Source organism: Cucurbita pepo, chromosome 11 (assembly GCF_057944985.1).
Source record: "Cucurbita pepo subsp. pepo isolate OVF chromosome 11, ASM5794498v1, whole genome shotgun sequence".
Classification (NCBI taxonomy): Eukaryota; Viridiplantae; Streptophyta; class Magnoliopsida; order Cucurbitales; family Cucurbitaceae; genus Cucurbita; species Cucurbita pepo.
In genome coordinates this window covers 14,946,782-14,970,603 of record NC_141808.1, presented here as the reverse complement: position 1 = coordinate 14,970,603, position 23,822 = coordinate 14,946,782, and the positions used below count along the sequence as shown (strand labels likewise).

The window sequence follows — 23,822 nt, the reverse complement described above, 5'->3', positions numbered from 1 at the left end:
CTAAGTTGAGGCATCACTGAGATGGAGCAAACGAGTGGCACAAGAGGGACAAAGATAGGCTTGATGAAGGGTAGGATAGGGCTCCGAACCTACAACTCAAAAGTTACGGTTATGAAGGGAATTTGGGCATGTGGCTCTGGAGTTAAGTCCATCCCTATGAAATATGAATACTAGAAAATTTGGTGTCAATACTGAACCATCGTTCCACGAGGCCGTATGGTCATTAAGCAAAATCACGTCTATTCCAAAAAGATTGAAAATGTCTTAGAATGTACCTTAGGGGAGGTATGGTGTCAGCTCTCCACCACCCTTGTGCCCTAAACAAGCTACCCTTCGGCACATACGTTGTCATAGTCAGGGTTAGCATCGCGAGATTAGTGTCTCAGACTTCTTTTGAAATGAGATTTTTAAGAACAGAATTGGACGACACGAATGTGCCATCATCGCTCTCCACCCCATGTGTCGGAGGTTGGATCATACACCCACCATTCAGTACAAAGTTCGTAAATGATACGGCATGGACACAGGAGGGACCAATGTCTCGATAAACGCAATGTTGCATTGAGAGACCTTGACCCCGACTAGAGGCGAGGTCGAGCCGAATTACTTAGTCTAGTATAGAGGCAAGTCGATCGGGTCACAGAAGATTGAACCTGCACGCGCAGATAGCTTGTGTAGAAAAACTAGCTTGGATTTCACACGAGTTATATACGGTTGGCGAAAACAAACCTCGCCTAAGGTCCGACGAAGCCTCAAAGATGGGCAAAAAATGTGCATGGGGTTTGAGTTCCCCTCAAGGGTTGTCGTAATCGTGTTAAGATCACGACACTGCATAGTTGAAAATGTATGATTGTGACACGTAGTAACATAGGTGGACACGAAAAAGGCCTTTTTTGGAGGGCTTATGGTTCTTTTAAAAGAGAAAGGTATTTACTCTTTTCTTTGAATTCTAAGGTGAGTTCTAATTTGTGCACCAAAACTACTACTAATCACGTGTCTCCATGAGAGAACTCATGTCCTAAATGATATCTTATCTTTTATAGAAAGATTGAAGTTAATTCTCAAGTAACGTTCGAAGAAATTGTGTAGTTTGAAACATGAATAGAGCTCTAAATTTCATTTGTTCTTTACAACGAAGCATTTCCAAACAGAAAGCTTGGAAACAAAAAAGAAACACAAATCACAAAACAAATTTCCTATAAAATTTGTATAGAGCTTGTAGAAAAATATGAAACTAAACAACCCTAAACTTATTGACAGGGTGAGTTCACACAAGTAAGGCCTAATCATCGTGAGTTCATATTATAAGAGTGTCTCAAAGGAAATTGGGAATCCACCAATCTTGGTTAATGAAGGATTTGACGGAGTAGCCGCTTAGTTGTGAGCTTCCCTGCGTCATTGCCCACGGAACCCTTTTGGAAGGGGAAGATCCTGTCCCCCTACTATTGGACTCGATGTACACAAAATTTGTCCTACAGAATGTAACACGAATTAGAACTTGGCAATAAAATCTAGAACTTGAAAACTTTTTTTTTTATTTTTTTTATTTTTTTTTTATTTTTAGGTTTTGAACTTACTCTTGGCCCTTGAAGTGCCAGGCATCCCATCCCTCTGGTGCTACGACTTTCCCCATGTTCGTATCTTTAAATATAACTCTGGAAAAAGGACCGTATGCTCTCCCCAAAAAAGCTTTGCCCGACCCCGTTATGGTGCACTGTTGAAATACAAATCCGCTTGGATCGTTTTCGGATTGTCGACCTTGTGCAGTAATGTATCCTTGGTTGACTTCAGGGAGAAGTCCAACATTAACATATATCAAGCAGCCCTGCATTTTTAGTCTCTCCCATTGTGTTATTAGTAGAGCATCGCCAATGACAATTTGTAGAAAAAAGAAGTCGAACTGATTACCTCATAAATTGATTGACCATTACCAAAGATGAAATCTATGGCACCTTCAATGTAACAACTTTTGAAATAGTGGCGGCCTTTTACATCCCATAATGTGTCTTGAAACCCTTTGAATCCACAGTTGATAAAAGTCGATTTGTCACCGTAGATTCTTGCAGCTAATGCTTGTGTATAGAATGTTTCAGCACTTTGAACAAACAATTGTGGAGCATTTGCCAGGTTGAAGGAGTTCTGCGTGCAGCGCAAGCATAAAAGCAACAATTCATACAAGATAGACTATGATCAATGATTGAACAATCGAAGTCTTTTGTGACTGCTCAGATGCATACTATACTTATACTTATCATGCAACTATGAGCTTTAAGTTTAGTTTATAGAAGCTGCAATACCTCAAAGGTAATGCCTCTTGCAATAATGTTATCAGCCATTGAATTAAATGTAGCGCTAGTATTTGTTTGTTGATGACCATCGAAAGTGATAACCGTCGTACTGCGGTGACCGCCTTGTAGATAAATGAATGATTTTTTTGACGGGATTGTCACCATTTCTCTACAAAATGACCATATTAGAATATAAACCTCACTAGAATTAAGCATATTCATGTGTTGTATTACCTGTATTCACCAGGTTTGACTTTAATCTTAACCCATTTGTTGTTGTTAAGTGGAACTGAGTCGATGGCTGCTTGAATGGTCTTGAAATTGCCTTTGCCAGACTTGTCAACAACAATGACGGATTGAATTTTAAAGTCAAGGGCCCTTGTAAAGTTCATTGCAGCATTAAACAGGGTGAAGAGCAAGAGAAATGGAGATAGTAGCTGCATTCTTTTTGGTTTAGAAGGGAGCTGGAATCTGCAAGTTCACTATATTAATAAAAATATTCAAAAACTTGGTAATTGTCTCGATAAGATCTTTAAACTTTATGGTTAGTTTGGGATAGTTTCATTAATTTAGTCTAATTATTTAAATTAAGCCCATGAAATGACGACGAAAATAATAATAATATTATGAATTGGCGTACCTTATCAAATCTCCCTTCTCCCTCTCTTCTGCAGTCAAATGGACACTTTGATTATGCAATGGAACGAAAAGAATTCCTAACCTTAATAGAGCTTAAAGATGGGTATGAACTTCAAAACCTTAGTTCATTTTATTCCTATTTTAGAAAATTACAAACTTACTTTAACTAATTATATAAAATTATATAAATATTGTTCATAGACCTAATAACCAGACCAATTTAGACTATCAACTAAAACCATAAAAGCTGAATTAAGGTTGGATTATATTAGATGTTTTTTTTTTTCCTCTTTGGATTGAATTGAATTTTTGGAAAGATAAATACTCAAGTTCAGTTTGTGGTTGACATTTTTTGGTCGGGTGAACCCTACCAACTCGAAAACATGGTTACAACCCGATCCAACCTTTCCCTATTTTTACAAAGATTAAGAATATTTGACTATTGTAGTCGATATTAGTACTATACTGTGATTAGTAAATGTTGAATATTTAAACTTTAGTTATTAATAAAACTTGTATTATGGATGAGTACAATTTTTTTAAAAAATTACCCCAACTCAACTAATAAATAAAGGTTTCAGCTAAGTTGGAAACTCTATTCAAATTCTTTTATCAATTCAACCAACCCAAAATTTTATTTTATTCTCAATATTTAATTAGTTTATATTTTTGTTATTGGTAGGAATTAGTTGATATGATAGCTTTTATCCTATTTAAACGTTATGAATATCAATGAGAATACACACGTTCGATCCCAATTTTATTTCTCACTCTCAACATGGTATCAAAGCACCGATGTTGAAATTCTCTGTAATAGCCCAAATAAATATATATATATATATATATATATATATATATATATATATATATATATATATATATATATATATAAAATATAATATAATATAATATAATATAATATAATATAATATAAAAAATATAAACAAATTAAAAAATATGCGTCAAAATAATAGTTATAATAATAATTCATAAATAAATAACTCTTAAAAATAAAATAAATAAATAAATAAAACTTACTCACCCCTCTCTGCTAACCTCTCATCCCAATCCCATCCTCTCTCCTCAACCTCAACCCACGGGACAATATCACAGTTCGTCCAAAAAATAAATAGAAAATATTGAGAAAAACAAAGTAAAATGGCTTTCAAGAGACGTAGATGATCTTGGTCTCCCTTTTCATTTATAGAGATGATTATAAGAAATTAATTTAGAGATGATTATAAGTAAACACTAAGTAGGAATGTCTGTTTAGGGAATGAGAATCTATTTATACAATCAATCATAAGTGAGGAGGGAAGATTGAGGAAAATCTTGGTGAACAGAATTTAAAAATAAAAACGGAAATATGAGAGGACAATAAACTCCATTCAATTTTGTATATTCCCTATAACAATAATAATAGAAAATAAGATATTTAGTGAAGATAGCATAATATATATATATATATATATATATATATATATATATATAACATTTCAAGACTTTTAACAATAGACCAAGGTAGATTAGAGATAATGTTATAGAGTTCAAACTTGAAACTGATGCCATGGGATCACACGTATCATATATACTGATATGTGTGAATTATCTGTGAATCGGTATGCTTATATGTGGATTGTATGATAATAATTATGGTACGATGTGTTGAAGGATATGTTTGATATATGATACGAGAATGATGCACGAAACAAAATCAAACGATAGGAGTAAGATACGTTCATGAAACATTAAGATTAGTTAACATACCGGAGTGCTATGAATAGGGGAGATTGATGAAAGAATATGGTTAGGATATGGGTAGAAAGGGATACGTTTGTGATAGATTGATAGAACGATAGCGTTAGGATACATTCCTGTGATGATATGGCTAAGGTACGTTCACGTAACGATATGACTGTGATAGGTATAAAAACGTTAAGGCTATGATAAGTTAGGGAACGATATGACCACGAAGTGTTTACAATATGACATGTTTATGATACGATATATTGTGATGTGATATGTTATTTTTGAGGTAATTGTTGTATGAATTGCACTTTATGAAACGACATGTTAAAAGCATGGAGCGTCATGTTATCTTTTCTAAATTGTATGTATACAACATGTTATGAATGACATGATATCACGATAAATGAAATGAAATGTAACCCGTTAGGATTATGTATGATACGTAGACTGAAAAATGAGAAATGACATGTTAAGCATGAAAGATGATAGCGGGGTTATATTCATTAATGATAAAAGTAGAAATGTTGGGGACCTCATGCATTATGTGTGCTCATGCATTTAGGGGAATTCTCCTATTCCATCACGAGGGTACGGACGCGTACATCCAATGACAGGACAATGATCGTTATGTTTTTCATAGCGCTGCTGTGATGGTTACTAGTTGTAACGGGTGTCCGGCCTAGGGAGAGTCCGAGTGTATGCTCGCCCGACAAGTAAGGTGGCCCAGCGGTGTGCGAACTGACTGGTGAGCTCATACCCGCACGTATGGGTTGTGTGTAGAGTAGATGATACACTTCCAAATTACCCGTTAGGACAGTACCATAGGAAAATAGATTGAAAGGATAGGTCCCGTCATTGCATTCACATGTTCTTGAATTTAACCCCGATAGTGGGGTCACTCACTTAGTATTTCTTTAAATACAAAAGCCATGTGCTACTACATTTTTCAGGTTAAGGCAAGGCATTCTTGTACGGCTGACGACGGCATCGCAACTCGAGACCATGGCACATGCATAGGATAGTGGTATTTATTTTCTTTGACTTAGGCTAGAATAAGATGTTTTAAACTTAAACGCTTATTTATTTTATTTAGTCTTTTGTTGTGTCGTTTTAAAGATGTTTTCAAAACACGTAAGTCATAATATATAACTCTGACTATTTCAAAAGTTTATAACTTGGTCTATTATATTTAAAATGGACTAATATGTATAATATGACCTAAACTCAAATTAAAATTGTTTGGGACTCAATAAACTGAAAGTTCCGTGGAAGCTAAAAAGTAGAGGAAATCTCTTCTTATTGAAGTAAGAGATAATTTGAGGTCGTAGAGATGAAAAAGGAAGAAAGTATCACTGATTATTTTGTAAGAGTGATGATGATCTCCTATAAGATGTATTAATTTTGAGATTTATGTCTATTTTGTATCAAATAAGTATACAAACTTTTTTTAAAAAACAAATTTATAATAAATCTCTTAGTTTTCCATTTCCAATTTTTTAAAAATTAACGTAAATTTTCAATTTATATTTTTGAAATTTTAAATATAATCTTTTTTAATTTATAATTTTAATAAACACAAATTTTAAAATTAAATTGTAGTATCAACATTTAAGATTGCAATAAACATTATTTGTAGTTTGGAAACAGTTTTGTAGGACTTTAGGGGGCAATTTTCAATGGCGTTTGATGCATATGATGTTCGCAAGAAGAAGAATTCGGCTAATCTGGCTATGGCTATTCACCATTAAGAATTTGGATGTTTTATCCGGTACTCTACTCAGACTTTGCCACTTCGCATTTTTAGATACCTACACAAAAAATAGAGAATCAAAATCACAAGTGTAATAATTTTTTTTTGGGTGAATTCGATCCACGAATTTCATTATTTTGTACTGATTGGAAAATTATGGTAAATTTCAATTAGTTAGGATTGCTGATGAGATATAGTGATTGTGTTGAAACTTGAGATCATATGAAGAATTATTTGGAGGCCTTCATCTTTGGGAAGTAATAGAAAAGGATTATGATGTCTCTCCATTTTTAGCAAATCCTACTATAGCACAAATCAAAGCACAAACGTAAAAGAAGACAAGAAAATCAAAGACAAAAGCTTGCCTATTTGAAGTCGTATCTCAAATGATCTTCATGCGAATAATGTCTCTCAAAACAGCAAAGGAAATATGGGATTACCTCAAGACTGAATATGAAGTAGATGAGAGGATTCGTGGAATGAAAGTCCTGAATTTGATTAGAGATTTCGAGTTGTAGAAGATGACGGAGTCTGAGTTGGTGAAAGAGTACTCTGGTAGACTTCTCAACATTGCCAACAGGGTGAGATTGCTTGGTTCTGTGTTAAAACGATTCCAGAATTGTTGAAACACTGCTGGTCACTATTCCAGAGAAGTTTGAAGCCACCGTTACTACTCTAGAGAACACCAAAGACCTGTCAAAGATTTCTTACGGAGCTTTTGAATGTTTTACAAGCATAAGAGAAGAGGAGGTGATTGAAGGTGCGTTACCTGTTAAGCATCAAGACAACAGGAGGTATAAAAACAAGAAAAATTTAAAAGACCAATCGACGAATGGAGATTCATCTGCCAATTATTAGAAAACAAAAGGAGGAGGTTTGAAAAAATCCTATCCACTTTGCCGCCATTGTGAGAAGAAAGGTCGTCCACCATACAAGTGTTGAAGAAGACCCAACGCCAAATGCTCCACATGCAATCAACTTGGACATGAAGTTGTGGTCTGCAAAGACAAAGGTCAGGTGAAAGAAGTAGATGCACAGGTAGTTGATCAAGAAGAAGAAGATCAATTGTTTGTGTTCACTTGTTTCTCAGGCAAAAAATCAAGCGAGAGCGGGTCGATTGACAGTGGGGGCACAAATCATATGACATATGACGTGGGGTCTTTGAGGAATTAAGAGACACTGAAGTCAAGAGAGTGAGGATTGACAATGGTGACCACTTGGAAGTCAAGAACAAGCTATGAAGGTACAAAATTTATTCCAGATATTTTATTTGTACCTAAAATTGATCAAAATCTCGTAAGTGTTGGTTAGTTACTTGATAAAGACTATAAAATGTTATTTGACAATAAGCAGTGTTTGATCAGAGATGCTAGTGGCAAAGACTTGTTCAATGTCAAAATGAAAGAAAAAAGCTTTGCTCTAAATCCAATGGAGAAAGAGCAGATGACCTTTATATCAAGAGCTAGTGCCACTAAGATATGGCACAAAAGACTTGGGCACTTTTATCATCGAGGTTTGCTTCAGATGCAATCAAAGAAGCTGGTAGAAGGACTCACTGACATTGATGATGACATGTCTCTTTGTCGTGCTTGTAATTTTAGGAAGCAACATAGGTAACCCTTTCCTAAACAGGCATGGAGAGCCTAAAAAAAGCTGCAGCTGGTTCATACTGATCTTTGTGGTCCTCAACGAACACCATCATTAAATAGTAATTTTTATTACATTATTTTTATTGATGATCTAACAAGAATGTGTTGGATCTTTTTCTTGAACCAAAAGTCAGAAATTGCGGTTGTATTTTGGAAATTCAAAGCCAGAGTTGAGGATGAAAGTGCATGCTTGATTCAAACTATAAGATCAGATAATGGCAAGGAGTACACTTCAGAAACCTCTAATAGGTTTTTTCAAGAGACTATAATTAAACATCAATTGACGGAACCATACACTCCTCAACATAATGGCGTCTGAGAAAGGAGGAATAGATTCATAATGGAGTTGACAAGATGCATACTTCCTGAGAAGAATCTTCCAAAACGTTTTTGGGGAGAAGCAGCAAACGTTGCTGTGTACTTGCAAAATCGAATTTCAACAAAAGCTGTGAATGACCTGACACCATTTGAAGCTTGCATGTTAGAAGAGTCTGAGATGAACGACAAGATGCTTTGGTTGATGATGCACCTGTCAGAGGTACAAGGTTGTTGTCTGATATTTATCAAAGGTGTAATGTAGCTTTTTGTGAGCCTAAAGGGTTCCATGAAGCAAAAAAAACAATCAACATTGGATGGCTGCAATGCAGGAGGAGCTTTCGAAGATCGAGAAAAAAAACCTAGGAGTTGGTTGATCGATCTCTAAACAGAAAGATAATTGGAGTAAGATGGGTGTTGAAGAAAAAGCTTGAAGTTTGCAGTATCTAAACAAGGAGGAGTGTTAAAGATCACTTGTTTTATATTTCTATCAGTTAGTATCTTTCTGTTAATGTTTATGATTAAATCTCTAGTTAGGAGTTGATTTAGTTTTGATTTGATTTACTGGTTTGTTACTAGATTTTTAGGTAGATTTGTTAATATCTTTTTATATTCTCTGTATATATATACGGAGCCTTTTTGCTCTTCATAATAAACCTTCTCATCAACCATTCCATCACTCATAATTTCACTAACAAAAATTGTAAACTCAAGTATTAAGTTGATTTTAGATAATCAAAGACACGCATGAGAGTAGTCTTAAATATGATAAAAGTCATTTTAGCCATTTCATAATCGCTTCAAAACATTCCCTTCGTTGTCTCTTAGAATTGACTCTTGGCCTTTCCTGCATATTGTCACAACCATACTATGAAGTGAGTAGGTTGTGGCCCTCATGTGCAGACAAGACGAATGCCATGATGCAACCGAGGAGGACGGTGGATCATCTAACACACCAAAGGAATGTGCATTAAAGCTAAGATGAGGCATCACTGTGATGGAGCCAATGAGTGGACAAGAGGAACAAAGATAAGCTTGATGAAGTGCAGGGTAGGGCTCCGAACCTTACCTTAAAAGTTAGGGTTATAGGGGGAATTTGAGCCACTAAGTCCATCCATATGAAATATGAATGCTTGCAAAGTTTGGTGTCAATCAGACATTGAACGGACGCTCCACAAGGCTGTATGGTCGTTAAGCAAAATTACGTCTACTCCAGGAAGATTGAAAATTCCTTAGAATGTACCTTAGGGGAGGTATGGTGTCGACTCTCCACCAGTTATATTCGGTTGGCGAAGACAAACCTCGTCTAAGGTCCGACGAAGCCTCAAAGGTGGGCGAAAAATGTATATGGGGTTTGGGTTCCCCTCAACGGTTGTCGTAATCGTGTTAAGATCATTTCATTGCAAAGTTGAAAATGTATGACTATGACACGTAATAACATAGGTGGATGCAAAAAATGCCTCTTTTGGAGGGCTTATGGTTCTTTTAAAAGAGAAAGGTAATTACTCTTTTCTTTGAATTCGAAGGTGAGTTCTAATTTGTGCACGCAAACTACTACTAATCACGTGTCTTTATGAGAGAACTTGTTAGTGATAGAATGAGTGATTGAATGGCTAACGAGAAAATTATATTATGAAGAGCAAGAAGGCTCTATATACAGAGAGAATACAAAAATATATTTATAAAATCTACCTAAAAATCGGCAGAAAATCTGGTAACAAACCAGTAAACAAATCAAAACTAAATCAACTCGTAACTATAAGGAGATTTAATCAGATACTAACTGAGAGCAATCTAAACAAACACATGATCTTTAGCACTCCTCCTTATTTAGATGCTGTGAACTCTAAGCTTTTTCCTGAACACCCATCTTACTCCAATTATCTTTCTGTTTAGAGGTCGATCAATCAACTCCCTAGTTTTATTTTTTTCGATCACCAAAAGCTCCTATTCTGACAGGTGCATCATCAACCAAAGTATCTTGTCGTTCATCTTCAGACTTTTCTAACATGCTACCAAAGATTAAATTGTTTGGTGCATTAGAAATCTGATTCACCTTCGTTAGTTCTTACCAATTTCATTGCTCATTTCCAACAAAATGAACATCTCGGCTCACAATAACATGACTAGTGTGTGCTTGAAGAACTCTGTAAGCTTTGGATATAGTGCTATACCCAACAAAGATGCCAACTTCTGTCTTTTTGTCAAGCTTATCACGCATGACCTATGAAATGTAAGTGAAGCAAAGATACCCAAATACTCTGAACATTAAAGAAGGTTTGTAACCATACCAAACTTCAAATGGTGTCAGGTCCTTCACAACTTTTGTTGAAATTCGATTTTGGACGCACACAACAGTGTTTGCTGCTTTTCCCCAAAAATGTTTTGGAAGATCCTTCTTATAAAGCATGCATCTCGTCATCTCCATTATTAATCTATTCCTCCTTTCACTGATATCATTCTATTGAGGAGTGTATGGTGCTGTCAATTGATGTTCAATCCCAACTTCTCACAAAACCTGTTACAAGTTTCTGAAGTGTACTCCTTACCATTATCTCATCTTATAATCTGAATCAAACATGCACCAACATTGAACAAGTCTTTGCCACTAGCATCTCTGATCAAGCACTACTTATTCTCATATAACATCTTATAGCCCTTATCAAGTAAATGACTAACACTTAAGAGATTTTGATCAATTTTAGGTATAAATTAAACATCTGGAATAAATTTTGTACCTTCCTAGCTTGTTATAGCTACTGTGCCTTTTCCCTTGACTTCCAATTGTTCACCATTGTCAATCCTCACTCTCTTGACTTCAGTGTCTCTTAATTCCTCAAAAAACTTCTTGTGATATGTCATATGATTTGTTCACCCACTGTCAATCAACCAGCTTTCGCTTGATTCTTTGTCTGAGAAACAAGTGACCACAAACAATTGGTCTTCTACTTCTTGATCAATTACCTGTGCATCTACTTCTTTCACCTGACCTTTGTCTTTGTAGATCACAGCTTCATGTCCAAGCTGATTGCATTTGGAGCATTTGGCATCAAGTCTTCTCCAACACTTGTATGGTGGATGACCTTTCTTCTCACAATGGCGTAAAGGTTGATATGATTTTTTGAAACCTCCTCCTTTTGTCTTCTAATAATTAACAGATGAATCTCCATTCGTCGATTAGTTTTTGAAATTTTTCCTGTTTTTATACCTATTGTTGTCTTGATGTTTAACAAGTAAGGCACCTTCAATCACCCCTTCTTGCCTCAGAGACCTCCTTTGCTCTTGTGCTTGTAAAGCGTTCAAGAGTTCTATAAGAGAAATCATTGGCAAGTCTTTGGTGTTCTTCAGAGTAGTAATGGTGACTTCAAACTTCTCTATAACAGTGACTAGCAACTTTTCAACAATCCTGGAATCATTTAACATTAAACCAAGCAATCTCACCTTGTTGGCAATACTGAGAAGCCTGTTAGAGTACTCTTTCACCGACTCAGACTCCATCTTCTGCAACTCAAAATCCCTAATCAAATTCAGGACATTCATTCCATGAATCCTCTGATTTGTGCTAAAGTAGGATTTGCTGGAAGCCTGTTAGAGTACTCTTGTCCTCCTGTACTTTGATTTGTGCTAAAGTAGGATTTGCTGGAAGTGGAGGGACCTCGTAATCCTCTTCTATTGCTTCCCAAAGATCCAAGGCCTTCAAATAAGTCTCCATACGAACTGCCCACATTTGATAATTGTCTCCATCGAAAACTTGTGGAGCAACAGCTGAAAAACTGGATTCTCCTTCCATTTTTATCTCACATATCCCTTAAGAAGACGGCTCTAATACCAATTGTTAATGAAAGAATGAGTGATTGAATAGTTGATGAGAAAATTATATTATGAAGAGCAAGAAAGTTCTATATATACAAAATACAAAAAGATATTTAGAAAATTTACCTAAAACACTGCAGAAGATCTGGTAACAATCCAGTAAACAAATCAAAACTAAATCAACTCCTAACGATGAGTAGATTTATTCAGATAATAACTGACAGCAATCTAAATAAACACGTGATCTTTAACAAAACTCATATCCTAAAAGATACCTTATCTTTTATAGAAAGATTGAAGTTAATTATCAAATAATGTTCGAAGATATTGTGTAGTTTGAAACATGAATAGAGTTCTCAAATTTCATTTTTTATCTTTATAATGAAGCATTTCCAAACAAAAAGCTTGGAAACATAAAAGAAACACAAATCACAATACAAATTTCCTATAAAATTGGTATACAGCTCGTAGAAGGAAAATATGAAACTAAACCACCCTAAACTTATTGACAGGGTGAGTTAACAGAATTAAGGTCTAATCATCATCAATTCACATATAAGAGTGTTTCAAAGGAGATCGGGAATCCACCCATCTTGGTTGATGAAGGATTTCACAGAGTAGCCATTTAGTTGTGAGACTCCCAGCGTCTTTGACCATGGAACCCTTTTGGAAAGGGAAGATCCTTTCCCCCTACTATTGGACTCGATGTAAACAAAATTTTTCCTACCGAATGTGACATCAACTAGAACTTAGACAATAAAACTTAGAACTCTTAAAGCTTTTGTTTTTGTTTTTTTTTTTTTTTTTTTTTTCATCTTTTGTGTTGTGAACTTACTCATGGCCCTTGAAGTGTCAGGCAATCCATCCCCGGGTGCTACCACGTAACGCATGTTAGTATCTTCGAATATAACTCTGGAAAGAGGACCATATGCTCTCCCCACGTTCCCCATGTCAGTGTTCGATTCTGCTTCCTCAAATGGCAACCAATCTTCAGCGGGCAATTTTCAATGGCGTTTGATGCATATGATGTTCGCAAGAAGAAGAATCTAGCTAATCTCGCTATGGTTGTTCACCATTAAGAATTTGGATGTTTTATCAAGTACTCCACTCAGACTCTGCCACTTCCCATTTTCAGATACCTACACAAAAATAAAGATAAAATGGGAAGGGTAATGGTTTTTTTTTTTTTTTTTTTTTTTTTTTTGGTGAATTTGATCCATGAATTTCATTATTTTGTACCGATTGGAAAATTAGGGTAAATTTCAATTAGTTAGGATTGCTGAACCGTGATTGTATGTTGAAACTTGAGATCATGTGCTATTAGAATATAGTTTGCTTATACTTAGTTTGATGACTCAAAGTTTGGACATTCCTAACGTGGAAGGTCTAATATGAAGTGTTGAAAATTTCTTTAAAAACAGGGGAATAAGAATCCCAAAAAGACCCTAAGAAGGTTCGACCAATTTTTCTGGTAAGATAATTGTGTTCAAAATTGTGAACTTGAGTATTAAGTTGATTTTAGATAATCTCGAAGACACGATTGAGAGTGGTCTTAAACATGACAAAAGTCATTTTAGCCGTTTCATAATCGGTTCAAAACATGCCCTTCGTTCTCTTAGAATTGACTTTTGGCCTTTTCTGCATAGTGTCACAACCATACTATGAAGAGAGTGGGTTGTGGCCCTCATATGCAGACAAGACGAATGCCCTCATATGGTTCTTTTAAAAGAGAAAGGTAGTTACTCTTTTCTTTGAATTCTAAGGTGAGTTCTAATTTGTGCACGAAAACTACTACTAATCAAGTGTCTCCATGAGAGAACTCATGTCCTAAATGATATGTTATCTTTTATAGAAAGATTGAAGTTAATTCTCAAGTAACGTTCGAAGAAATTGTGTAGTTTGAAACATGAATAGAGCTCTCAAATTTCATTTATTCTTTATAACGAAGCATTTCCAAACAGAAAGCTTGGAAACAAAAAAGAAACACAAATCACAAAACAAATTTCCTATAAAATTTGTATAGAGCTTGTAGAAGGAAAATATGAAACTAAACAACCCTAAACTTATTGACAGGGTGAGTTCACACAAGTAAGGCCTAATCATCGTGAGTTCATATATAAGAGTGTCTCAAAGGAAATTGGGAATCCACCCATCTTGGTTAATGAAGGATTTGACGGAGTAGCCGCTTAGTTGTGAGCTTCCCTGCGTCATTGCCCATGGAACCCTTTTGGAAGGGGAAGATCCTATCCCCCTACTATTGGACTCGATGTACACAAAATTTGTCCTACAGAACGTAACACGAATTAGAACTTGACAATAAAATCTAGAACTCGAAAAGCTTTTGCTTTTTGTTTTTTTTTTTTTTTTTTTTTTTTTTTTTTATCTTTTAGGTTTTGAACTTACTCTTGGCCCTTGAAGTGCCAGGCATCCCATCCCTCTGGTGCTACGACTTTCCCCATGTTCGTATCTTTGAATATTACTCTGGAAAAAGGACTGTATGCTCTCCCCAAAAAAGCTTTGCCCGACCCCGTTATGGTGCACTGTTGAAATACAAATCCGCTTGGATCGTTTGCGGATTGTCGACCTTGTGCAGTAATGTATCCTTGGTTGACTTCAGGGAGAAGTCCAACATTAACATATATCAAGCAGCCCTGCATTTTTAGTCTCTCCCATTGTGTTATTAGTAGAGCATCGCCAATGACAATTTGCAGATAAAAGAAGTCGAACTGATTACCTCATAAATTGATTGACCATTACCAAAGATGAAATCTATGGCACCTTCAATGTAACAACTTTTGAAATAGTGGCGGCCTTTTACATCCCATAATGTGTCTTGAAACCCTTTGAATCCACAGTTGATAAAAGTCGATTTGTCACCGTAGATTCTTGCAGCTAATGCTTGTGTATAGAATGTTTTAGCACTTTGAACAAACAATTGTGGAGCATTTGCCAGGTTGAAGGAGTTCTGCGTGCAACGCAAGCATAAAAACAACAATTCATACAAGATAGACTATGATCAATGATTGAACAATCGATGTCTTTTGTGACTGCTCAGATGCATACTATACTTATACTTATCATTCAACTATGAGCTTTAAGTTTAGTTTATAGAAGCTGCAATACCTCAAAGGTAATGCCTCTTGCAATAATGTTATCAGCCATTGAATTAAATGTAGCGCTAGTATTTGTTTGTTGATGACCATCGAAAGTGATAACCGTCGTACTGCGGTGACCCCCTTGTAGATAAATGAATGATTTTTTTGACGGGATTGTCACCATTTCTCTACAAAATGACCATATTAGAACATAAACCTCACTAGAATTAAGCATATTCATGTGTTGTATTACCTGTATTCACCAGGTTTGACTTTAATCTTAACCCATTTGTTGTTGTTAAGTGGAACTGAGTCGATGGCTGCTTGAATGGTCTTGAAATTGCCTTTGCCAGACTTGTCAACAACAATGACGGATTGAATTTTAAAGTCAATGGCCCTTGTAAAGTTCATTGCAGCATTAAACAGGGTGAAGAGCAAGAGAAATGGAGATAGTAGCTGCATTCTTTTGAGTTCAGAAGGGAGCTGGAATCTGCAAATTGACTATATTAATAAAAATATTCGAAAACTTGAGTCTTTGTTCGTTTACAGTGAATAAATAGAATAGGAAAAGGAGTGCGGGACGATAATAATAATATTATGAATTGGCATACCTTATCAAATCTCCCTTCTCCCTCTCTCGTGCAGTCAAATGGGCACTTTGAATATACAATGGAACAAAAAGAATTCCAACTTTAATAGAGCTTAAAGATGGGCATGAACTTCAAAACCTTAGTTAATTTTATTCTTATTTTAGAAAATTATAAACTTACTTTAACTAATTATATAAATATTGCTAACCAGTGTTCATATGACCTAAACGAGACTAATTTAGACTACCAACTAAAACCATAAAAGCTCAATTAAGGTTGGATTATGTTAGATTTTTTTTTTTTTTTTTCCTCTTTGGACTGATTGAATTTTTACAAATACCCAAATTCAGTTAGTGGTTGACATTGTTTGGTCGGGTCAACCCTACCAACTTGAAAATAATGGTTTCAGCTAGGTTGGAAACTCTATTCAAGTTCCTCCTGTCACCAATTCAACCAACCCGAAATTTTGAATTGGTCCAAACGTTTTTTCTAATCCAATCAGTATACATCTTTAATGGCATGAAGAAGTTGGATATTTTTACTCAGAGAATTTAGTGGCAAATATAAAAATAAATAAATAAATAAATAAAAGCCTCCAAACAACCGAGGCAACTAATAAGTTGCACCTTCCTTCTCGATGGCTCAATTATAGGAATTACATGGTCAAAAGTGATTTACTTAGAGCAATTCTATGTTAAGTGACGTGGTACGAATTTTCCTGAAATGCATATAAATGAGCACAAAGCATACTGAAATGACTCATGTTGGTCTGCAACATCTTGTTAAGCAGTTTCATATGAAAGATCTTGGTCCTTTAACCTCGAGATTGAAGTTTCGAAAGTGGCTAGAGGCTCGAGGGGTTACTAAGCAAAGGGTCAAAGTCGGCTTTGTTATCGAGACTACTATACTACTGAATAGCAGTAGGCAAAACTACAAGGATCTCGTGCGGCTTTCTTTGTTCTCTTGTCATAGTGAGAGGTCTTATCCATCCGTCAATGGAGCCAGCTTTTAGTGAAGATCCGTTCATATGTTGCATGACGGGTCACAAAATATAGTCTTCACTCTTAAGAAGTAAGGAATAGGTCACTTGACCATGTCCGATGTCATCAAGTGTCGAATTCGAATTCTAAATCTTGATTCAATCTGAATCCTAAACATAAGTCGTTACATAAACCGTCCAACCACGCAAGTGAGTCATAAAATACATAAATATCTGACCATCGAGAAGAGAATCATAAAAGAGAAAGAGACACATCCCAAAAAGAAGCAAGAATCCAAAAGAGAAAATAAAGAAACATATAGGCACATGATTGAAAGTGGCATGAAAACAAAAACAACCACATGCCTCTCTTTCCCTATTAATCATTGCCTTGCATGAAAACAAATTTCTAGCTGATACCCCCCCACCCAATTAGTGCTTCCCAACACATACTTCTTTCTCGATTATAATACTAAACTCGACCCGACACAAATAAATTGCTAACATGCGTTTTTGTCCCGACATTTGAGTGTTTTTTCAGTTATGTCTCTATTGTAACGTTCAGGTGTTGTTTTGTAATTCAATTCTCCCGTGCTGATCAATGACTACCTTAGTTGACGACATAGATGTAGGGAGAAAAAAAAAAGTCATCTACAAGAACAAAGTTTCTAATTTCTGTGAGATCCCACATCGATTAGAGAGGGGAACGAAACATTCGTTATAAGGGTATGGAAACTTCTCATTAGTAGACGCGTTTTAAAACCGTGAGGTCAAAGTCGGACAATATTTGCTAGCGGTGAGCTAAGTTGTTGCACATGATATCAGAGCCAAGTTTCGATCTTGAGATAATATTTGCTAGCGGTGAGTTTTGGCTGTTATAATTTCATTCTCGAGTTTCTTAGAAATTTTTATAATATTCGAGTTTTTTCCTCTAAATCTTCATCCATACGTCAGGGAAGTTTATCGTTAACTATTTTTTACATTTACCAACGATAAGAAACTACATCGAAATTGAAAAACGCTCAAACAATTCGATATCAAAACGTCATTCATTCTCTGTTTAGTTGAAAATGTTTTTAAAGTACGATTTAGTATCTATCTCTAAAACCGTGTTTTACCCATTTGAAAAAAATACCAATTTCTTCCTCTCTTTTTTTCACCTCAACGTTAAACTCGTAAGATAGTCAGCTAACATAATTATCGATGTAAAACAACATCAGCTCGTGATCACGTAGATAAAAAAACGTCACATATTCAAATATTAATAATTCGTATTAATAAAAAAAACGATAAATTGAATGGATAATTTAACCCTAAAATATTGTATATACATTATCCATATTAATGATTAAAGAGAGAAAGATGAAGCATTTTTAAAAACAAAAGATGGAATTTGCCTAGCTTTGAAGACAAGACATGGAGACAAAGTGAGGTTGTGCATGTTTTTTTTTTTTTTTTTTTTTTTTTTTTTTGCTAATAATAATGAACCTCATTTTGTTTTTCCTTAATCTTTAAGATTAAGACGTTTGAACACACCCACGAAATCGGGTACAGATTGGTTTAGGTTTTCAAAAGTTACCCGATCAAAAAAAATCTAATTAATGTAACGAGTTTTCGTTGATTAGCTTGTATTAAGCTTTATCGGGTTAGCTGATTCGATTTTCTAAAGTTCTTTAAACATCTTTTTAGTTGATGTAACGAGCTACATCAAGTTTTGTCTGAAATCGAACAGAATCTCGTTAAAGTCAATATAAATATAATTAAAAATTATAAAAAATTTATTCTGATAATCGACGTTAAGACATTGTGTCGTGATGTATTTTCTTTATTTTTTTTTTAATTTATATTAATATATTTTTTATATTTTACTTATAAATTTAAATTTTATTGATACAAAATATATTTTTTTCTTTGAAAAAAGTGAAAAAAAATAAATAAAATATTTATAAATATATTGTGCTAATAAAGTTGATTGCTTGTTAAATTGGTCAAAGATTAAGAAAAGCATTCAACAAATCCCCACTTTAAAGTCACAAATAATTTAAGATATATAAAGAGACAAATAATTTAAAATAAAATTCAATAATTTTTTTTTTTAATTTTCATATATTATATTTTAGTCCTCAATTTTGAATATTCATTCGTCCTTTAATAAAAAAAATATTTATTTATTATATTGATTATTTACTAGTAAAATAAATGACATAAAATAATAGGGACCCACCGGGAACGAAATATTCTTATCCTATCATTACACATTTTAAAACCGTGAGGCTGACGGTAACACGAGCCATAACAGACATGTTAGTGGTGGGTTTGGGCTGTTACAGCTTTGGGACCAATTTGAAATTTCAAGTGGGTTGGGTTCATGAATGGCGCAACCTCGATAAAATTCACAACCCAACCCAGCCATCTGTTTTTGAGTTGTATAATAAAAAAATTATAATTATTTAATACAGGTTAAATTAATAACTAAAATTTTATAAAATTCAAATATCAAACATTAAGAAGCCATAACACCTTACTAATATTGCTTACGATCGTCAAATATTCTTAATTTTCATAATAATCTTAACAGTAGGGTAGGATAAGGTAGGGTTAGGTTGTAACCCTATTTTCAGTTTGGTCGGGTTGACTTGACCAAAAAAATATCAACTTACGAACTGACCCGAATATTTAGTTTTCAAAAAATTCAACCCGACCCAAACCGAAAAGAATTCTAACCAAACTTAACATCTATGATTTGGGTTGAGTAGTCTAAATTGAGCGGATTTTTGGGTCAACCGACAAAATTATAAAAAAAAAAAAAAAAAAAAATTGAAGCCTTCAAAATAAAACAATAATGATAACTTTTAAGAAAGGGAATGTCTTTTATGATATTTAATGCATTAATAATGTTTTAATTAATTATATACACTTAGAAATAAAATAATATAAAGAAACATAACATCACATGGGTAGTAAATAGATTTGATCACTTTAAAAGAAAAAGTAACCCTCAAGAATCTCTCTATCATTTGAGAAATTAAAACTATAGGTTAAATTTATACTATAGGGTCGAAATTAAATATAAAAAAATTAATAAATTGCACTTTTGGTCATCGGAGTTCGGGATTGTAGCTAAATTAGGTTAAGGTTCAAAAAACGACAATCGAATTGGTCTTCGATTTCTTCCGTCATCTTATTACGGCTTAGCCAGTTACTCGAGTTACTCGAGACTCTTGATCAAATAGAATCTTTTTTTTTTTTCCCCCAAACCGTATTAATCATATAAATATATATACACGATATTTATTCTATAGAAGCTAAGTTTTTTAAATTTAAAAATAAATTATTGTGTAGAAATCATTTTAAATTAAAATTTAAAGATTAAATTATTTAATTTTTTTTTTTTTTTTTTGGGTAAATTGTAAAATAATATTTGAAAAAAAAAAAGAGAAATTACGAAAGTAGGAATGGAAGATGTATATAAGCGTGGTTGAAGGACTCAGAACGCGTGATTTCCCGTGATTCTTTTAAACCCTCTTCTCTCTGTTTCTCTCTCTAAAACTCACTTCAAACTTCAATCTCTCTCACATTTCATCCTCCAAATCCTTCGCAAGTTCTTCGTCTTCTAGGTATTCATCTCTTTCGTCTCCATTGATTTGTGCACAGATTTGATTTTCTTCTTCTTCTTCTTCTTCTTCTTCTTCTTCTTCTTCTTCTTCTTCGGTTTTCTCCTAATTTGAATTGTTGTTTCCTGTTTTTATTTTTTAGTTTCTTCATTGTTGTACTGGTTGATTTTATTCTGGATTTTGAGATTGATTCAATTGCTTGTAGTCTGGTGGTGGTTGTTTAGAATTGGCTGATGTTTTATTTACAGATTGTTGCTGATTTGTGTGGAGAAGAGACGGAATAGATAAGAGATTTGAGATTGAATCGGTTTCTAATTTTCATGGACGCGGAGGAATCGAAGAACTCGAAAAGGTCGTTGCAGAAGCCGAATAAACGCCGCCAAATTGCTTCGGATGTTAGTGCGGAAGGTAGAGAACGGAGGTGGAGAACCGAGGTCGAGCAACAGATCTACTCCTCGAGACTCGCGGAAGCGCTCCAGAGAGTCGGCCGCTGGCCGTCCTCGCCGCATGCGAGATCTACTATCAACGGACGGCTTGTTCGTGAAACTGCGGATTGCGTCCTCGCCGCTGCCGCCAAGGGGAGGACTCGATGGAGTCGCGCGATTCTGGCGAATCGATTCCGCCAGAGGCTCGCGAGACGTCGGAGGACGAAGAAATCGATTGGCCGTAAACCGTCGCGCGTGGCGGAGGCGAAGAACAGGAAGTTGCCGGAAGTGCAGAGGAAGGTGAAAATTCTTGGCCGGTTGGTTCCAGGTTGCCGGAAACTCTCATTCCCAAACCTTCTGGAAGAAGCGACCGATTACATATCGGCTTTAGAGATGCAGGTAAAAGCCATGGCGGCGCTGGCCGAAATCCTCGCCGGAGCTCAAAGTAATTTGCTCCCAATCTCGAACGATTCTTGAAATTGATAATAATTCCACAGACTCGGTAATGGAATCGCCGCCGTGGTTTTTTTTCTGTCCAATTAATTTTTTTCCCGGCGGTTATATTTCTATTTGTTTTGATGCTTCCATATATCTTATTGTATATGTTAAATTCTAAATTTAGATTATAAGTTTCCCTGAATTTTGATATAAATTGAAAGTTTAATTCCAATTAATTTAGAAATCTATTCTAAGTAAAATTAAAATTAGATTCAAATCTCAAAATTTATGGATTAAATTTATAATTTAATCTTTATTAAATAGTATGATGAGAGAAATAAACTAACAGGTATATATTATACTATTCATATGTTGATATGTTCCTAATGTGTCGTATTTACGTCAAAATGTAATTCTGTCGTGTCGTTTTAGAGGGGTGGACCACAAATTTTCATATGCTTAGAAAAAAAATGGTATTGAAATGTGCTTGTGAATTTGTCTGGTTCTTCTTTTTTTTTCTTCATATCCTATGTTCAATGCTCATCCATGTGCTCCATTTATTCTCATGTCGATGAATTTCGATATATTTTTTTAATTCAAAATAAAAATAAATAAATAAAGACAATTGAATTGATTATCTGAACTTCCTCTCATACGTCAATGTGTTTCTAGATACTCGATCTGAGCATTAACTCAATCGATCCCACTTTTTGAGAGACTGACTTTAGGGACCAACATAACATCATTGAAATGAAGAAAATTACTCGAACTAAATGATAAAAGAAAAAGAGATTGTACTAATGTCTGTAATAGAGAGTGAGATCTAGCCATCGGTGAAGACGACACTTTTACTTCGGTACGGTGAGGAGGAGACAAATGTTGTCGGATTGCTCGTCATATGATGGATGACCCCGATGTAAATTTAAAAACCATTGAGAACAACGCTTGGAAGATGAACGTGTAATACCAGTTGTTTGATGCGAAGTAACACTCGAATTGTAATGCTATGGACATACAATAGCCATGTCTCCTCTCCATGAATTGACATACGATAGCCACGTCTCGGGTTTTCATGAGTCTAAAAAAATGAATTAAAATGCAAGTACATTAAAAATTTGTAGGTCAATTCGAGATAGCAAGAATATACAGGAGGCATTAATGTGGACAACTTTCCTCCCCCACACGGGCAACCGTTAATATGGACAAATTGTCACATCATCCTCAATTAAATAAAATGATCAAAATTGAGCATTTTTAAAACATTTGAAACTTCGTTATTCAATTGTGAAACATTAATTTGCCACCCGAGACTAAAATATATATCTTATAATTTTAAATATATAAAAGGTCTACTAAAATTAAAATATATATATATATATATTTTATAGTATATTAAAAGTGTGAATATTTTTTAAATAAGAGAAAAATATAATTTAACATATAAATAAACAATAGAAATGGACCAAAAAAGAAAAAAAAATGTAACTTTTAGCTTTGCTGTTGGTACTGTCAGCTAACAAATCACCTATCAAGGGACAAAACGTGTTCTAATAAGACATGCTACGTGTCACTTTATTAGTGGTGTCTGTCTGTGACAGCCGGTCATGATTAAAACTTGTCGTATTATTAATATATTTAACATTAAATATGTCGCCTTCCTATTTACTGCAAGCACGCCAAATTCCATTATTTTTTCTATTTTTAGAATTATTTTTATTATATATTTTATATAGTCTATAAATTATAAACCATTTCAATTAGGTTAAATTTGATTGTTTTTTTTTTCTAAGTTTTGTTTAATTTTTTAAATTTGTTTTAAAAAACTATTTGTCAAAACGTCAAGTCATGCAAGATTGTTTTTCGAAACGCCATATGCACGAAGTATAGTAGGCCTATGCCAGGGGATCATATCCTAAGTGAAAAAGGGAGGTCGAACAGAATTATGGGAGGTCGGGTCATTTGACTATTGTCCCTATTAATCTCGATAGGAATTGAAGCGAGTCTCTTTCGAACGCTTGTATTTAAATGATGATATAATATGTTAATTTAATTAATGGTTAACGATTTCTCACAACGATTCTAATGGAATATTATTTATTCTTATCAGCATATTATATTAGTATTTAAACACGCACCAATTAAAATTTTACTAAATTTATTAAATAAATACGAAAATTTAAGGAATAAATTCATAATTTTACTAAAAAAACATGTTTTTTTAGCGGTGAATACCTAATTCAAACTATCGTTTTTTTTGTCGATTAATTATTAGTTCGATTTGGACTATAGTGTAATTATTTTCTATTAATTATTATTTTATTAGTATATTTTTCATTAATTATTGAACAATTAGTTAACCTATCTTTCAAATATGCATAATAACCTAATGATTTGTATTTAATTATTACGTAACAAAAAAAAAAATAGTACTCGAGAAAATTTCTCGAGATAATATTATTGTTCATATAATAATTAAAA

At 34.3% G+C, this 23,822-nt stretch overlaps 4 protein-coding genes across 4 annotated transcripts; 2 read left to right on the top strand and 2 right to left on the bottom strand.

Annotated features, from left to right (window-relative positions):
* Positions 1-1,315: 1,315 nt before the first annotated feature.
* LOC147790405 (putative pectinesterase 29) lies at positions 1,316-2,722 on the bottom strand. Its single transcript, XM_087128675.1, has 5 exons — positions 2,523-2,722; positions 2,298-2,457; positions 1,909-2,184; positions 1,578-1,825; positions 1,316-1,472 (listed from the first exon to the last, which is right to left on the bottom strand). Exons 1-5 carry the CDS (start codon positions 2,678-2,680, stop codon positions 1,316-1,318), a joined length of 999 nt encoding a protein of 332 aa, XP_086984801.1. The 5' UTR covers positions 2,681-2,722.
* Positions 2,723-6,830: 4,108 nt separating this feature from the next.
* On the top strand, positions 6,831-7,284 carry LOC147790404 (uncharacterized). The gene is made up of 2 exons (XM_087128674.1): positions 6,831-6,940; positions 7,044-7,284. Exons 1-2 carry the CDS (start codon positions 6,831-6,833, stop codon positions 7,282-7,284), a joined length of 351 nt encoding a protein of 116 aa, XP_086984800.1.
* A 6,843-nt stretch (positions 7,285-14,127) lies between these two features.
* On the bottom strand, positions 14,128-15,709 carry LOC111805549 (putative pectinesterase 29). Its single transcript, XM_087128673.1, has 5 exons — positions 15,552-15,709; positions 15,327-15,486; positions 14,938-15,168; positions 14,607-14,854; positions 14,128-14,487 (listed from the first exon to the last, which is right to left on the bottom strand). The coding sequence occupies exons 1-5, from the start codon at positions 15,707-15,709 to the stop codon at positions 14,331-14,333; spliced, it is 954 nt and encodes a 317-aa protein (XP_086984799.1). The 3' UTR covers positions 14,128-14,330.
* A 4,652-nt stretch (positions 15,710-20,361) lies between these two features.
* LOC111804767 (transcription factor bHLH149) lies at positions 20,362-21,576 on the top strand. The gene is made up of 2 exons (XM_023689556.2): positions 20,362-20,484; positions 20,730-21,576. The coding sequence occupies exon 2, from the start codon at positions 20,802-20,804 to the stop codon at positions 21,381-21,383; it is 582 nt and encodes a 193-aa protein (XP_023545324.2). The 5' UTR covers positions 20,362-20,484; positions 20,730-20,801; the 3' UTR covers positions 21,384-21,576.
* The last annotated feature ends 2,246 nt before the right edge of the window (positions 21,577-23,822 follow it).

What these genes read in the sequence shown, in the direction of transcription:
- LOC147790405 (XM_087128675.1), bottom strand. Translation starts at nt 2,680, where the DNA reads ATGAACTTTACAAGGGCCCTTGACTTTAAAATTCAATCCGTCATTGTT. An exon ending in GTCAAACCTGGTGAATACAG is followed by an intron (nt 2,458 to 2,522) that starts GTAATACAACAC and finishes GTCATTTTGTAG; the next exon opens with AGAAATGGTGACAATCCCGT. An exon ending in TGGCACTTCAAGGGCCAAGA is followed by an intron (nt 1,473 to 1,577) that starts GTAAGTTCAAAA and finishes TACATTCTGTAG; the next exon opens with GACAAATTTTGTGTACATCG.
- LOC147790404 (XM_087128674.1), top strand. Translation starts at nt 6,831, where the DNA reads ATGTCTCTCAAAACAGCAAAGGAAATATGGGATTACCTCAAGACTGAA. An exon ending in TTGATTAGAGATTTCGAGTT is followed by an intron (nt 6,941 to 7,043) that starts GTAGAAGATGAC and finishes AAACGATTCCAG; the next exon opens with AATTGTTGAAACACTGCTGG.
- LOC111805549 (XM_087128673.1), bottom strand. Translation starts at nt 15,709, where the DNA reads ATGAACTTTACAAGGGCCATTGACTTTAAAATTCAATCCGTCATTGTT. An exon ending in CAAGAGGCATTACCTTTGAG is followed by an intron (nt 15,169 to 15,326) that starts GTATTGCAGCTT and finishes CGTTGCACGCAG; the next exon opens with AACTCCTTCAACCTGGCAAA. An exon ending in ATGGTCAATCAATTTATGAG is followed by an intron (nt 14,855 to 14,937) that starts GTAATCAGTTCG and finishes CTAAAAATGCAG; the next exon opens with GGCTGCTTGATATATGTTAA.
- LOC111804767 (XM_023689556.2), top strand. Translation starts at nt 20,802, where the DNA reads ATGGACGCGGAGGAATCGAAGAACTCGAAAAGGTCGTTGCAGAAGCCG.